This window comes from Camelina sativa, chromosome 20 (assembly GCF_000633955.1).
Source record: "Camelina sativa cultivar DH55 chromosome 20, Cs, whole genome shotgun sequence".
NCBI lineage: Eukaryota > Viridiplantae > Streptophyta > Magnoliopsida > Brassicales > Brassicaceae > Camelina > Camelina sativa.
Genome location: NC_025704.1, coordinates 15,657,845 through 15,672,396, shown reverse-complemented (window position 1 = coordinate 15,672,396; position 14,552 = coordinate 15,657,845). Strand labels below are relative to the sequence as shown.

Genomic DNA, 14,552 nt, shown 5'->3' with positions numbered 1-14,552 from the left:
TCATTCATTAAAGGTATGTTTGAAGCTTCTTTCAAGCCTTTTAAGGAAGAAATAGGCCAGCGATTGAAGAAGATGGAGGAGGATGTATCAGAAGTGAAGGAGATACTATCGACTATAGCATCAACTTCGACACAAGCCACACCAACATCCTCTAAACCAAAAGATGTGGTAAGTGAATAAATAATTTATATGCTTGGTGTTGTATATGTAATGATTTTGTCAAACTTATTGATTCTTATTTTTGAAACAGGGGAAATCACCATCCATTCAACCAAAAAGTTTGGTACGTAAAAAGTAACTTGGTAAAACTTGTCTTCGATTTAATGTTTTGGAAATCGGCTATGTTTTTTTGTTTTTTTTTAAACATTCGGCTTTGTAAGTTATTTGAAAATATTCGGCTAATTGTAAACTTAAGTATTGTAATTGTTTTTGTGAACTTATGTATTGTATTGTAATCATTAAACTTTGTTTGGATGTATTTTTTTGTAAACATTAAACTTTTTCATTGACAGGAAGATAACTTTCTTTTCGATGATTTGTTCACCAAATCGGGGGCCATAAACCTTAATATTGACAGTCAAGATTTGTATAGGTACCCGGATTCGCTTCTTGTATCATGTACAAGTATTTTGGTATTTTACCATAACTCTTCTCAGGAATTCCTCTAACTTCATTCACTGCATACTCACGAGACTCCCATGCCTGAGAGTAAGTTAAATCACAACCATACTCTGTACGAATAATATTAATGATATCATTCGGTTTAGGCCCTTCCAATACACCCTCATAATTCTGCATAATGAGATGTCCAATTGTTTTAGCTGAAGGTGTCCTACAAAATTTCTTCTTCTTCGAAGGAGCACAAGTATGGTCCCCCACAAACTTGTTGATCTTGAAATACATAGACCCATTTAAACACTCAGCACGAAGACTCCATTTGCAAACATCCTCTATGCAGCGTATACACCAGAATACTGTATCAGATTTCGTAACCCTGTAGTCACAGTTGTACCTCATAGCACACAACTTCATTGTTGCTTGTAACACTTCTTTGCTTTTGAAATATTGACCCTTCCTTACGCTCACACCTTTCAACGACGTTCCAACACCATAACCGGCATTTTTGTCGGATGTTTTCTTCCCTAAAACATCCCTCCGTTTTGCATCATCAGTACCCACAAATACAGCTAGGTTTTCATTCGGTCTACCATCGCCATCTTCAACACTTGAAACCCCTGGTTCTTTATTCAAATCCAATATGACTTTGCTCCCAACATCCTCAACACCACCTTTGAATGTCACACACAAATTTACTATTTTCTTCTTTTTATAGTATGAAAGAAAATTTGTGACCTGACTATTATTCATCATAACGACAAGAGAACAATCAGCAGTGAGATCTGTGGGTAAAAAACTTAGCTCCATATCAACCATACTTAGGGGTGTCAATCGGGCTGGCCCGGCCCGGCCCGGCCTGAAACCCGTAAAGCTCGCATATGTTTGAGTCCGGCCTAAAATATTTCCGAGCCTATATTTCAAAGCCCGAGCCCGGATCTAACAGGGTTATAGGGATTTTCGGGCTTTTTCGGGCTTATCTTACCGATAAAAAATTCAAACTTATAAGCCTTAAAAAACAGTGTTTGAAGGTGCACTATAAAAAAATCAATCAAAAAATTAATAACTCATCTATATTCATTACAACCAACTTAATTTAAAATAAAAAATTTAAGACTAAACAAAATTTCAATACTTTAACCAAATAAACTAATATATAATTCATATAAAATATCATGGATAATTTTTTTTAAAGTATTAAGTATGGTTATTAAGTAAATATAAAAACTAGGATTAGAGTTTAAAACTTTAATTACAATAAATTATTAATCAAATATTGCAATCAAACAAAAATGTTAACAAAAAAAGTACAAATATATTTGTTAAAGGGCTTTTTGGGCTGGCCCGAGCCCGGTCGAGCTAAGCCCGAAAAACTCTATAGCCCAAATGAGCTGAGCCCGAAAGGCCCGATTTTTTCTGGACATATATATTTAAGCCCGAACCCGCTATTTTTCAGGGCTGGACCGGGCCAGCCCACGGGCGTTGGTCCTAATTGACATGCCTAACCATACTAGGCTCTACTCCATAGGCTTCTGAAATCATAATCTTCAATTCTTCATGTGTTGTACTCGATTCCAAAGTTAGTAATCTTCCACGATTGTCTTCATCAATAATAAATCTCCACTCATGATTGTCAAACAATCTCCACTCTCCACTCTTAACATAGATGTGCATTGCCATGGCTCGAAAATGGTGAAAAGAAATGGGAGAAAACGGTTTAACACACCACTAAACAAAAACGATTAGGGTTGTTTTAAAAATTTCTAAAATCATTAGAAAACTATTTCTAAATTTCGTAGAACACAATCTTAACAAATTATTATGAGTTTACCTAATTATTAGATAAATATTGAGTTTCCTATTCGAAATATTCACTTTCTATATTTACCAATCAGTAAAAGTTTCAGAGTGTACAATCTACTTTTCCGTTGTAGATGTCAACTAATTTTCTCAGAGATAGAGTAAAAAGAATAAAACAAATTCTAAATATTTCAGAGGATAGAGTAAACCGTAGGAAGATTATACTAAAACGTTTAGAACATAGAGTAAACCGTAGAATACAAATTCTGAATTTTTTAGAATTCAGTATTTCCGGCTCCTAAACTATTTAGAACAGAAACTATTCCTGAATTTAGTATAACATGTACAAAATGTTAGAACACATCATCTTAAATTTTCAGAACAGCAGAAAACGTTTTCTAAATTTTTTATATCAAATTTTATCCATAAAAAAAACAACTTATACATTTTTTTTTTGGAAAAAAATTATATTACCTCTACTATTGTATATCTACTTATTTTTCTATATTTCACATTTTTAAACTTGTTAAATTTGGGTTTTTCAATTCCTATGGGCATTTTTGGTAAAAATGACCATTTTTTAAAAAAGATGTATATGGTCAATTTTTTTTTTTAGTGATCCGTTATTTCCAATTTTCCCAATAAATAATATATATATTCAAAATATTAATATTGTAGACTTCTTTGGTATGGATAATAATGCGAAAATATTTATATGTTTGGTTGCAAAGATAATAAATTTGATTATTTTTTTTTATTTTTTTTTATATATTTTTATATATTTTTATTTTTTATTTTAGACTATATTATCTTTAATGATTTTTTATGCCAATAATATATTATGTAATACTTAGAAGATTTGCTTTTTAAATATGCTTCCCTTTCAATATAAATATATATAACATTTAAATTTACTTTATTCTCGTTGTTTTGTTTTTTTTTTTTGCTTTAAAAAACCTAAAAATTATCTTCATCGAGACAGTAATTATTTTACTGTATTTGAAGAATTGGCTGATGCGTTGATGCTCACTATAAAGAGTTGGTCTTCATCTAACATGTACCTAGAACAAATTCCCATGTATAGTTGTACAAGAACCAGATGCTCGTATAACCGTTCTTGTGCTTAATGTGAGCAAAGTTTACTACCAAGACACTAGAGTTGCCAAAACAAGTATTCCTAGAGAAGTAAATCTTGATATTTGGGCATGTTTACTCTTATTGTTGACATTCATATCAATTAATTTTAACCGGGCTTTTTTTTATAGACTTGTCATAGAATTCTTTGTGAATTCAACTAAAATTCTTTGTAATAAACTATTTAAACTTCATAATAAATATATTCTGAAGATGTGCATACACCTAAAAAGAAAAAAATAGAAAATTTTGAAATTGGTTTTTTGCTCTTGTAAAAGTTTACGTACACTTAACTTGGCTTTATAATGAACCATGTTCTAATTTTTTTGTACCTTATCCCGTTAAAATGAGCTTTGAATTCACTCCAATTTCCACGAATGCTACACTTACCATTGATAGCAGCCTTTTTCTTCATCTTTTTAAATAGGAATAGACGAACCTTGAAAGCATTCTCTCGAATATCCCGTTAATATTCACTGTATCTACACAACATAACAAATTGGTCAAAATCCAATGGATCCTCCATTAGCAAGTTATGAAACTTGGTGTCTTGTCCTATATTGATTAGACTCGCTTTAATTATGAAGTTAATGTTTTCTATGGAGGAACCCGAATACCAGTTCCATTTCCATAGATGTTTGACTCATCAAATGTTCTAATAATTCGAATTTTATTTTGTGAAATGTTTGGCATTTGTTCTACTCTAAACAACATATGGCCAAAATAGTATTTATATGGAAAAGCTTTTTTTATATTATTATATTCACAATCAATACCGTTTTTTCAACCATTGGGCCACAACTGGCCGGCCCATTAGCCAAATTCCTACATTCGTAGGAAGCAGGACTCGATCCCTGGTGTGATGGTGCCTTCTACAAATGGACTTATGATAAGAGAGCACATGTGAGAGGCACATGTTAAGAGTAAAGAGAAGCATGTGAAGGATAGAGTATAAATAGAGTTAGTAGAGTCTATTGTAAAGACTTATCCTGCGTGATCATTGATGTGTAAAGAGGAATTAGAGCTTATGTGCTCTGTTCTTAGGTGATGAGATTGGAGAACTGTAACTCCAAGATTATCAATTAGGGTGAGAAGACATAAGAGAGAAGGGTTTGTATGTTCATTCTTATCAATTGGTGCGGTGAAACTGGGATCGGAGGGTCAACGCGAGTGAAGAATTAGGTTTTGTGAAATTGGGGATTTTGATTGCAATGTGTCTTGAGGGATTTCCTATCTTCAATGGTGTTGCCGGTGAACTACGACCATGGATTTCATGGCTGGAGGAGTTCTTTGTTCGAGAGAATTTCACGGCAGATGAGAAACTAAATTTTGCACAGAGTCTTCTGGAAGGTGAAGCTCTCTTGTGGTTTCAATGGCGAACAAGAGTATATGGATATTTTGACAGTTGGGGAAAGATGGAGTTAGCTTTGTTGTTGCGATTTGGTGATAAAGATGAAAGATTCAGACTCATTCAGGATCTTAGAGAAGAGAAACAGATTGAAATCTTGCAAGATCAAACCAATCAGGTAAGAAATTATTTCTCGGAACCTGGCCATAGTGGTATTAGGCCTGTGATCAGAGAAAATCTTCTCAAAAATGGAGATGGCCGTGTTTGAGGGCGTGGGAACTTATGGTTGGATTGCGACGGTTGAGAGATTTTTCAGGACTGGAGGATACAACGATGCTGAGAAATTAGTCTTAGTTTCAGTGAGTTTGCAAGGAGAAGCCTTGAGCTGGTACAATTTGGAAGTGAATAAGAGGCAGTTTGAGAGTTGGAGTCAGTTTAAATCAAGATTGATTCTGCAATTTGGTCAATCGAAGATTAGAGGACCACGTCTAAGTCTGTTTCATATCAAACAAACAGGAACTATATATGATTATGTACAGAGGTTTGAAGACTTGTCTTCTCAAGTGACAGGCTTGGATGACCAGCAATTAGAAGGGATTTTTCTCAATGGGTTAACACATGAAACACTGGAGCTTGTTCGTATACAAAAGCCACATAACTTGTCAGAATTGTTGGCCACAGCTAGAGCTATAGGGTGGAGTATAAAAGAATCTAGTCAACAAGGAGGCTCACATAAGGAGAAGGACTCCTCTAAAGAGAAGCAATTGCTTCAGATTGAGAACTCTGTTGTTGTGAAGACATTATGTCAGCATGAAGACGTGATTTGTGAATCAGAATCGACTTTAACTTTGTCAATGATTGATTCTAGTCTCCAAATGGAATCACAAGAATCAGTAACTTCAAACTTTACAACATATGGAGTTCAGATGGAGGTGGAATCTGTTGAAGTGAAGAAGTTGGTTCAACAAAAAGAATCCATACGTGAATCAGAATTGGTTTCGATAACAGAGAGGACTGAGTCGATTACACAATCAAAATTATGTAAAACAATGACTGCAGTTTCTGAGACCGTGTTTGTTCAGTCAAGGGAATTAATTCCACATGAGGAGGAGCAATTACATGTTTCCAAGTTTTCAGAAATGGCTGAATGCGTTGAGAAGTCAACATGTGTGAAGACCAATTTTTGTGAGTATGCCTTAGAACGGGAAAGACAAGACCAAAAATGTTACAAATTCTGGAAATTCAAGTTCAAAGACAAAAGAGTTTGGATTGGGGAACTGCAGCATAACAGTTTGGTGAACTCACTCCACTTACGATCCCAAAACAGTTTGGTGAGCTCACATCAAACAGAGATGGAACATGATAAAGGGAAAAGGTTGGTGTGTGTGTCCAAGAATGACATAGAGCATAGGCCTGCTATTTGGTGGTCTCAGATTGTAAAAGTCAGAAAACCTGCGACAAAGATGGACATTGAGATGTTATGGAGTGTTGTCATGGGAAAAGTAGCGTCTGTTTTAAGGAGGCTACTTGGTAATGCTCAGGTTTCATGTTTTCCAGTGCCTCAGTATGCGACTATATGCCACAACGACAACCAAGTATGGTCACAGTTGAAACATAACAAGTTGCCCAAAGCATGGTGGTTTAAGTACAAACTCCTTGGAATTGAGAACAAGGGTACATACAGAGAGGGTATACATGATTACAGGATTCACAAGATGCAGGAAACAAGTTTTAAAAGACTGGAAAACCTCCATCACACTCTACACTCTAATACAACAGATACTGAAAACAGTTCATCATGGTTGCAGGATGTTGCAGCAAGAGTTTATTATTCAGTGAAGTTTCTGATTGAGTTTCTATGCAGTGATGTTAAACATGGCTCATGGTCTGCTGAAACTGTTAACAAGAGAGACTACTTTTCAGTGTGGCATCGCTGGAGAAAGAAGAAACTGCAGAAGACATTCTTAGAACCTGCAACTACACTATGGTGCAGAGAATTAATGTGTGTGTGCAGCAGCTCTACCATGGCAACATCAATTGTCTTCATTTGTTTCTATCTTCACTGCTACTTCACAGCTTGAGGACAAGCTGTTTTGAAAGGGGGGAGTATTGATAAGAGAGCACATGTGAGAGGCACATGTTAAGAGTAAAGAGAAGCATGTGAAGGATAGAGTATAAATAGAGTTAGTAGAGTCTATTGTAGAGACTTATCCTGCGTGATCATTGATGTGTAAAGAGGAATTAGAGCTTATGTGCTCTGTTCTTAGGTGATGAGATTGGAGAACTGTAACTCCAAGATTATCAATTAGGGTGAGAAGAGATAAGAGAGAAGGGTTTGTATGTTCATTCTTATCAACTTACCTCCTGCCGTTTTATTAGATAAATGATTGCAATTTGTTAATATTTAATTTAAATCATATATATAAAAGTAAGATTCCACTCTTTTCTTATTGGTCTATTTAAATTTACTTTTTAAAAAATTTAATATTTAGTTTTAACTAAATGATATATCATGGTTTTTGTGGTTTTTAACTATGATATAAGGAGTCTTTTAGTGTCTTTTGATGTGTTTCTAGGATGTTTTGGAGTCTTTGCGGGTTTTCTAGGATTTTAGCACGGATGGAGCGAAATGGAGCAATTTGGATCGTTTTGGAGCATAAATCTCGAAGAATCGATTAGGACTCGAGGCAAAACTAGGGCATCGATCGACACCAAGATCAAGAGCATCGATCGACACCAAGATCAAGAGCATCGATCGACACCCTCTTTAGCCGATGAAGAATCACTAATTGGAAGTTTTACAATTCTGCCCCAAAGTCTTCCAAAATTGCAACATAAGTCCCTGACGTGTTTTAGGACAAATATATATATATATATATATATATATATATATATATATATATATATATAGTTTTTAGGTTTTTGCAAACCCTTGAGTTGTATTCTATCAAGTTTTATTCTTCCTGCAACCCTGTGAGATTTTGAGAGCTTTGGAGAGAGAGAGATCTGCTTTGTAGAGAAGAATTTCTTGAACTCCCTTTTACTCTTTTAATTTCAATTGCTTATTATTCATAAAGATGTTTTCTTCTTCATTGATTATGTCTGAGTAGTTTGCTTATTAGGTTTAAGGTTTTTCATAGGGTTTTTATGAATTATTAGATCTGTTTATTTAGGATTCAATATCTATCTAGATCTTTATCTTAGGTTGTTCTTCATATTAATTCTTGATTGATCACCTAGAATTAATACTTTAGGAAAATAAATTGATATGAGAATATAATTGATTTTCCTGATAAAACCTTTTGATGAGCAAAATTACTTCTTGCAAAGAGATTTGATTTAGTAATTTTGTGAACAACCTAAACCTGTTTTTAAAGCTGATTTTTAACCTAGAATTTTACAAAGAGATTTGGATTTTCTGGTTTTAAATTTAGATAATATTTGCAGTGAGAACTGATTTATTTTACAAAAGTGTTTAGAGTTCTAGATCTGTTCTTAATTGCTTGAATATATTTATTTCCTGATTTAATATTTCATAATTACCTGAGAAATTCACTAGACCTAGCTTTTTGATCTTCTGAATTTACAACAGTTTTATTTAATAATTTGCATTGCTTTTATTTTAATTGAAATTAATCTGTTTAGCTTAATTATAAAACTCTATAATTTATTGTGTAGTCTTGAGTCCTTGTGGAATTCGACCCCTAAGTACTGCAGTGATCTCTTAATTTGAGAGAGTAGCTCTAGGGTAAATTTGAGCATATCAAATTTTGGCGCCGTTGCCGGGGACTCTTTGATCTACCATTAGATTTGAGTTTTTGATTTTGTCTAAATTTTTTCTTTTTATTTTCAAACTAACACGCTTTTGTTTTCTTCTCTCTTGTGTGTTTCAGGTGTATGCCTAATAAGCCTAACACAAGGAGCAACAAGACTGGTCCAATTCTGAAGCTTTCAAACCAAGAGTTGGGAAAACTTGAGTGTGAGAACCGAAAAGCAGCCAAATCTCTGAAGATGGTTAACCCAATCATTCTGATGCGAGATGAGGATGGTGCTTTGAGGGATCAAGAGGGCCACTTGCGCAATGAGCAGGGCCAAAAGATTGATGCTGAGGGCAATGTGATTGCTGAAATTGCTGTTGTCGACGAGCCAGCTGATTGTGTCGACGGTGTCGATTGACACCAACAGGGTATCAATCGACACCCCCTTCCTGCAGACGGAAGTGTAACTGCCAACCACGTCCAAAACCCGGTTCGAAGACAGGATCAAAACCGGGATCTGATCAGGACCATTGCTGACTATAACCGGGCTGTCTGGTGTATGAGAACCGGTCCGCTATTGTTCCTCCTCCATTCCAGAGGAACGACTTTGAGTTGAAACCTGCGTACTTTCAACTAGTTGGGCAGAGACCTTTCTCTGCTTTGCCCAATGAGAAGCCCTTGGACCACATTGAGCATTTTGAGGATCTGGTGACTAGCATCAAGGCTAATGGGGTGACTGAGGACTACATCTTCTGCAAACTTTTCCCTTACTCACTTGCAGGAGAGGCATCTTAGTGGTTGAAACAGCTGCCAGCTGGATCATTGACAAGTTGGCATGATGTCAAGGTGGCCTTCCTCAACTACTTCTATGATGATGCAATGTCAGATGAGTTGAGAATCAAACTGTCTTCTTTCAAGCAAAGACTAGATTAAGCTTTCAAAGAAGCTTGGGTGAGATTCAAGGCTTACCAAAGGGATTGTCCACACCATGGTTTCTCAAAGTTTCAATTGCTAAGTATCTTCTTCAGAAGGTGTGAATGGGAGTATCAGTTGGCTTTAGATGCTGCAAGTCATGGGAATTTCAAGACAAGACTTCCAGAAGATGCTGAATGTTTGATTGAGAACTTAGCTGCTAGCAATAGTACTAAGAGAGCAGATGCTGAAAGGAAAAGATTACATGGAGGATATGATTCAAACCAGTTAGCTTCTGTGAATGCTAAGCTTGATTCAGTTCATAATCTTCTTGTGGGCAAGAAGTCAGTTCACTTTGCTGCTGAAGTTGAGACATTTGAGCCACAACCTGAGACAAGGAATGAAGAAGCCGATGTCAACTTTGTCTATGGAAATCAGGATCAGAGATTCAGTAATCAGCAAGGCAACATGCCTTACAGTGGGAACATTTCAGGCTACACTTCCAAGCCAGAGTATCAGCAGCAGCAACAGGGCACTGTGTACACAAGGACTTATGGCAACAATTCATATCCGTCTCCTCCTCCAAAAACAGCTGAAAGTAGTAAGATGGAAACTATGATTGAGCAGCTTTTGCAAGGTCAGGAGCAATTGACAGTGACTTTCAATGGGAAACTTGACAATGTATACACTGATCTTAATGGGAAGTTTGAAGCTTTGAACATTCATGTCAAGAAGCTGGAAAGTCAGGTTGCACAAACAGCTGGATCCGTCAAAAGGCAAGAGGGTTTTCTTCCTGGAAGAACTGAATCAAACCCCAAGCATGCTTGTAATACCATATCTGTGAGGTATGAAGATGATGTTGAAATTGTTTCTGCAGAACAGGGTGAAAAATTGTCAAATCTCTCAACTCCAGATGATGGTGTCGATCGACACCACCTGGGTGTCGGTCGACACTCCTCTTAGTCGAACCTAGAAACTGCAAAATCTCAAGTTCCAGCTGCTGAAAGGGTGTACCAACCTAAGATTCCTTTTCCTAAGCCAAGAAGGTCCAAGCAGGAGCTTGAGGAAGCTAGATGCAAGGCAATGATGGACAAGGTGATGATTGAGATGCCTTTGATTGATGCAGTAAAGCTTTCACCACCACTAAAAGGCTATGTGAAGAGAATGGTATCCAATAGTTTGAGCCCTGAAGAAGGAGCCTTGCTAACTAAGGATGTTAGTGCAATTCTATTGAACCAGCCTGTTTAAAGGAAGAAGGAGAGAAAGCAGGAAGTGGTTGTCTCTAAGGAAGTGAGTGCGGTAATTCAGTGTAGGACTGCTGAGAAGTTACCAGATCCTGGAAGCTTTGTACTTAATTGCTCAATCTCAGCAGGAAGGTTTTCTCACTCACTCCGTGATCTTGGTTCCAGTATCAACTTGATGCCACATTTGTTGCTGTGAGACTTGGGATGACAGAATTCAAGCCAACTCAGATTTCTCTAATCCTAGCTGATAGATCCAGAAGAACTCCTGAAGCTGTTTTAGAGGATATTCCAGTTAAGGTTGGAAACTTCAAGATTTCCACTGACTTTGTGGGGCTGAAGTATGATACAGAGCCTAAAGATCGTCTCATCTTAGGAAGATCTTTCTTGGCTACAGCTGGTGCCATCATTGATGTGCAGAAGAGACACATAACACTGAATGTGGATGGTTTGAGAATGAATTTTGAGATGGATAAGCTGAGGAGGGCTCCTACTATTGATGGACAGACTTTTTCTGTTGAAAAAGTTTCTGCAACACGAGCATCAGGCTTAGTGTCGATCGACACCAGCAAGAGGGTATCGATCGACACCCCTCCACGACCGAGACAAAGCTTGTCCAAAAATGATGTTCCAAGTCAGAAACCTCTTCCCAAACAGAAGAGTCACCAATCCACACTCCAGAGCCCTCAGGTAAGGCCAAGGTATGCATCTCCTTCTCCTAAACTTCCTCCTATCATCAACAAGAATTTCAAAGGTACAAAGACTGTTTTACAGTTAACCAAGCCACGAGATTATTGTGGAGCACTTGTTTCTTCTGTTGATGATTTTGCAGGAATGAAAAGAAACTCTTCCATCCCTAAATCCCGCCCTGGTCCTGTTCCTCGCATAATTTGCAAGCCTCATGCACCTAAAGCTTATACTCCACCTTGGATGAAGAGGACATTCTCTTGGAAGCATTCAATGCCACGTTCTGATCCACTGGATGCCTGAGCTCCAGCACAGTCAAGCTAATGACTGAAAACAAGCGCTTAGTGGGAGGCAACCCACTGGTAGGTTTTTCTTTTTCTTTTGATTTTGATTTTTATTTATTTTATTTTTATTTTTGCTTTCCTCTTACTTGATAACACTGGGGACAGTGTTGTTTAAGTCTGGGGGAGGTTAGTTACTAACTATGTTTTCTGTTTTTGAGTTTCAGTTGTGTCAGTCAAAACCATAAAGTTTGAGTCAAATTTTTCAAAATTTTTCTTTTTGTCTTTGGGAATTATGATCTTGACTAATGATTTCTCTTATTTGGCTAACACTCTAATGATTATTTGTTTATGCTTGATCTCAGAACTGAAGCTTAGAAAGACTATGAGCCTTATCAACAATCCTGAAAGCCCTTATTCAATGGATATCTGATTGATCTAACGTTGTCTCAACTTTTATCAGGATTTTAACCGGACTTAATCTCTTACTTTGGGGTTGGAAATCAGTGGACTAGACTTTTTCTTCAGGCCATACAAGACAGTGCAATTTTTCAAAGTATGTCTCCCCTCTCTCTTCCCTTCAGTGCTTAAAAAAAGAAAAGAAAAGAAGAATAAAAGATGAGATGATTTTGATCAGTTTAGAGAGGTAGGTAAATTACCAGTGACCTCATTATTCTACTCTTGAGTCAAATGATCACACAAAGCTTGGAAGCGAGGGGTAGGTAAATTACCAATGACCCCGGTATTCGCTTACACCTTTGATTAAAAAAAAAGAAAGAAAAAAAATTTGGAAGTGAGAAAAGGGAGAGGAAAGGAGATGTAAGAAGAAAGTATTGGCCTCAAAAGAGTCCATATGCCACTGATCAATACACCCAAGGTAAGAACTCACCTGTACTTGCTTTAATTTATGTAATGAGATGACAATGGAGATTTCAGAGATTCCAAAGGATTGTGGGATTTGAGTAAGGAATGTTGATGCTTATCATGGTTAAGTATAAGAAGTAAGTTCTTGAGTCAGGTAAATGAAGAGTGCAAATAAAGAATCATAATGTAGTTAAGTGAGTTCCCTGTTTTCAAACCTCTTTCACATGTCAAAGCTTATGTTTTGCTTGAGGGCAAGCAAAGGCTAAGTCTGGGGGAGTTGATATATCATGGTTTTTGTGGTTTTTAACCATGATATAAGGAGTCTTTTAGTGTCTTTTAATGTGTTTCTAGGATGTTTTGGAGTCTTTGCAGGTTTTCTAGGATTTTAGCACAGATGGAGCGAAATGGAGCAATTTGGATCGTTTTGGAGCATAAATCTCGAAGAATCGATTTGGACTCGAGGCAAAACAAGGGCATCAATCGACACCAAGATCAAGAGCATCGATCGACACCCTCTTCAGCCGATGAAGAATCACAAAATTGGAAGTTTACAATTCTGCCCCAAAGTCTTCCAAAATTGCAACATAAGTCCCTGACGTGTTTTAGGATATATATATATATATATATTGTTTTTAGGCTTTTGCAAACCCTTGAGTTGTATTCTATCAAGTTTTATTCTTCCTGCAATCCTGTGAGATTTTGAGAGCTTTGGAGAGAGAGAGATCTGCTTTGTAGAGAAGAATTCCTTGAACTCCCTTTTACTCTTTTAATTTCAATTGCTTATTATTCAGAAAGATGTTTTGTTCTTCATTGATTATGTCTGAGTAGTTTGCTTGTTAGGTTTAGGGTTTTTCATATGGTTTTTATGAATTATTAGATCTGTTTATTTAGGATTCAATATCTATCTAGATCTTCATCTTAGGTTGTTCTTCATATTAATTCTTGATTGATCACTTAGAATTAAATAATTTAGGAAAATAAATTGATATGAGAATATAATTAACTTTCCTGATAAAACCTTTTGATGAGCAAAATTACTTCTTGCAAAGAGATTTGATTTAGTAATTTTTTTTTTTTTTTTGGACAACCATGAATTTTCATTCAAATTAAAACCCACAAAGGGTTATGTTCTTACAGCATGAAACAAAATAGACATAGAAAGCTAAAGATAGGAGCTCCATGAGCTTAACAAAAGGATTTTCACACAGAAAAAGTTTTGAGAAGTCTATTAGAACCAGAGTGGATTCGTTCTTGAAGTCAGGCTTCACGAAATCCTCGACCAACAGGTGGTCATGAGCGGCTCTAGCAGATGACGCAATTGAGCTTGTAAAAGGGTGTTCCACGGAGGGAACGCTTGAGGGTTTATTCGCCAACCTGGGGAGGTTCAGGTGTATGGGATAGTTTAAGCTTTGAAGAGCATACCTCATGTTTGTAGATGAAGCTGTATTCAGGGATCGCAGGAAGAGGGTGTCAAACCGTAACAAAGCAGGTGGGTCATCCCTCACATGGCAATGGAGGTAAATGAATTCCACACAAAGCTTGTAATCAGTTTGGTCCTGGAGAGTGGAAGCAGACCCAAGCTTTCGATCTAAGGGCAGTAGGTGGTACAAGGGATCATAGAGTTTGGTCGCCAAAGTGAGAGAGTTTAACCGTATGGGAAGCTTTAAGATTTGAAGAGCAAACCTCATGGTTGCAGATGAAGCTATAATCGGGGATCGCAGGGACAGGGAGTCAGAGTGTAACAGAGAAGGTGGGTCATCCCTCACATGGCAATTGAGGTAAATGAATTCCACACAAGGCTTGTATACAGTTTGATCCTGGAAATATTCAACAGATCCAAGCATTCGATCTACTGTCGATAGGTGGTACAGGGGGTCAAAGGGTTTAAACAAATGGTTTAAGCAAGCTAAAG

At 36.7% G+C, this 14,552-nt stretch overlaps 1 protein-coding gene across 1 annotated transcript in view; it reads left to right on the top strand.

Moving 5' to 3' along the window:
- Positions 1-298, top strand: part of LOC109131197 — an 874-nt gene extending 576 nt beyond the window's left edge. Inside the window, exons 3-4 of the mRNA XM_019241884.1 lie at positions 37-168; positions 251-298. Coding sequence (XP_019097429.1) covers positions 37-168; positions 251-298 — 180 coding nt within the window. The remainder of the gene's footprint in view (positions 1-36; positions 169-250) is intronic.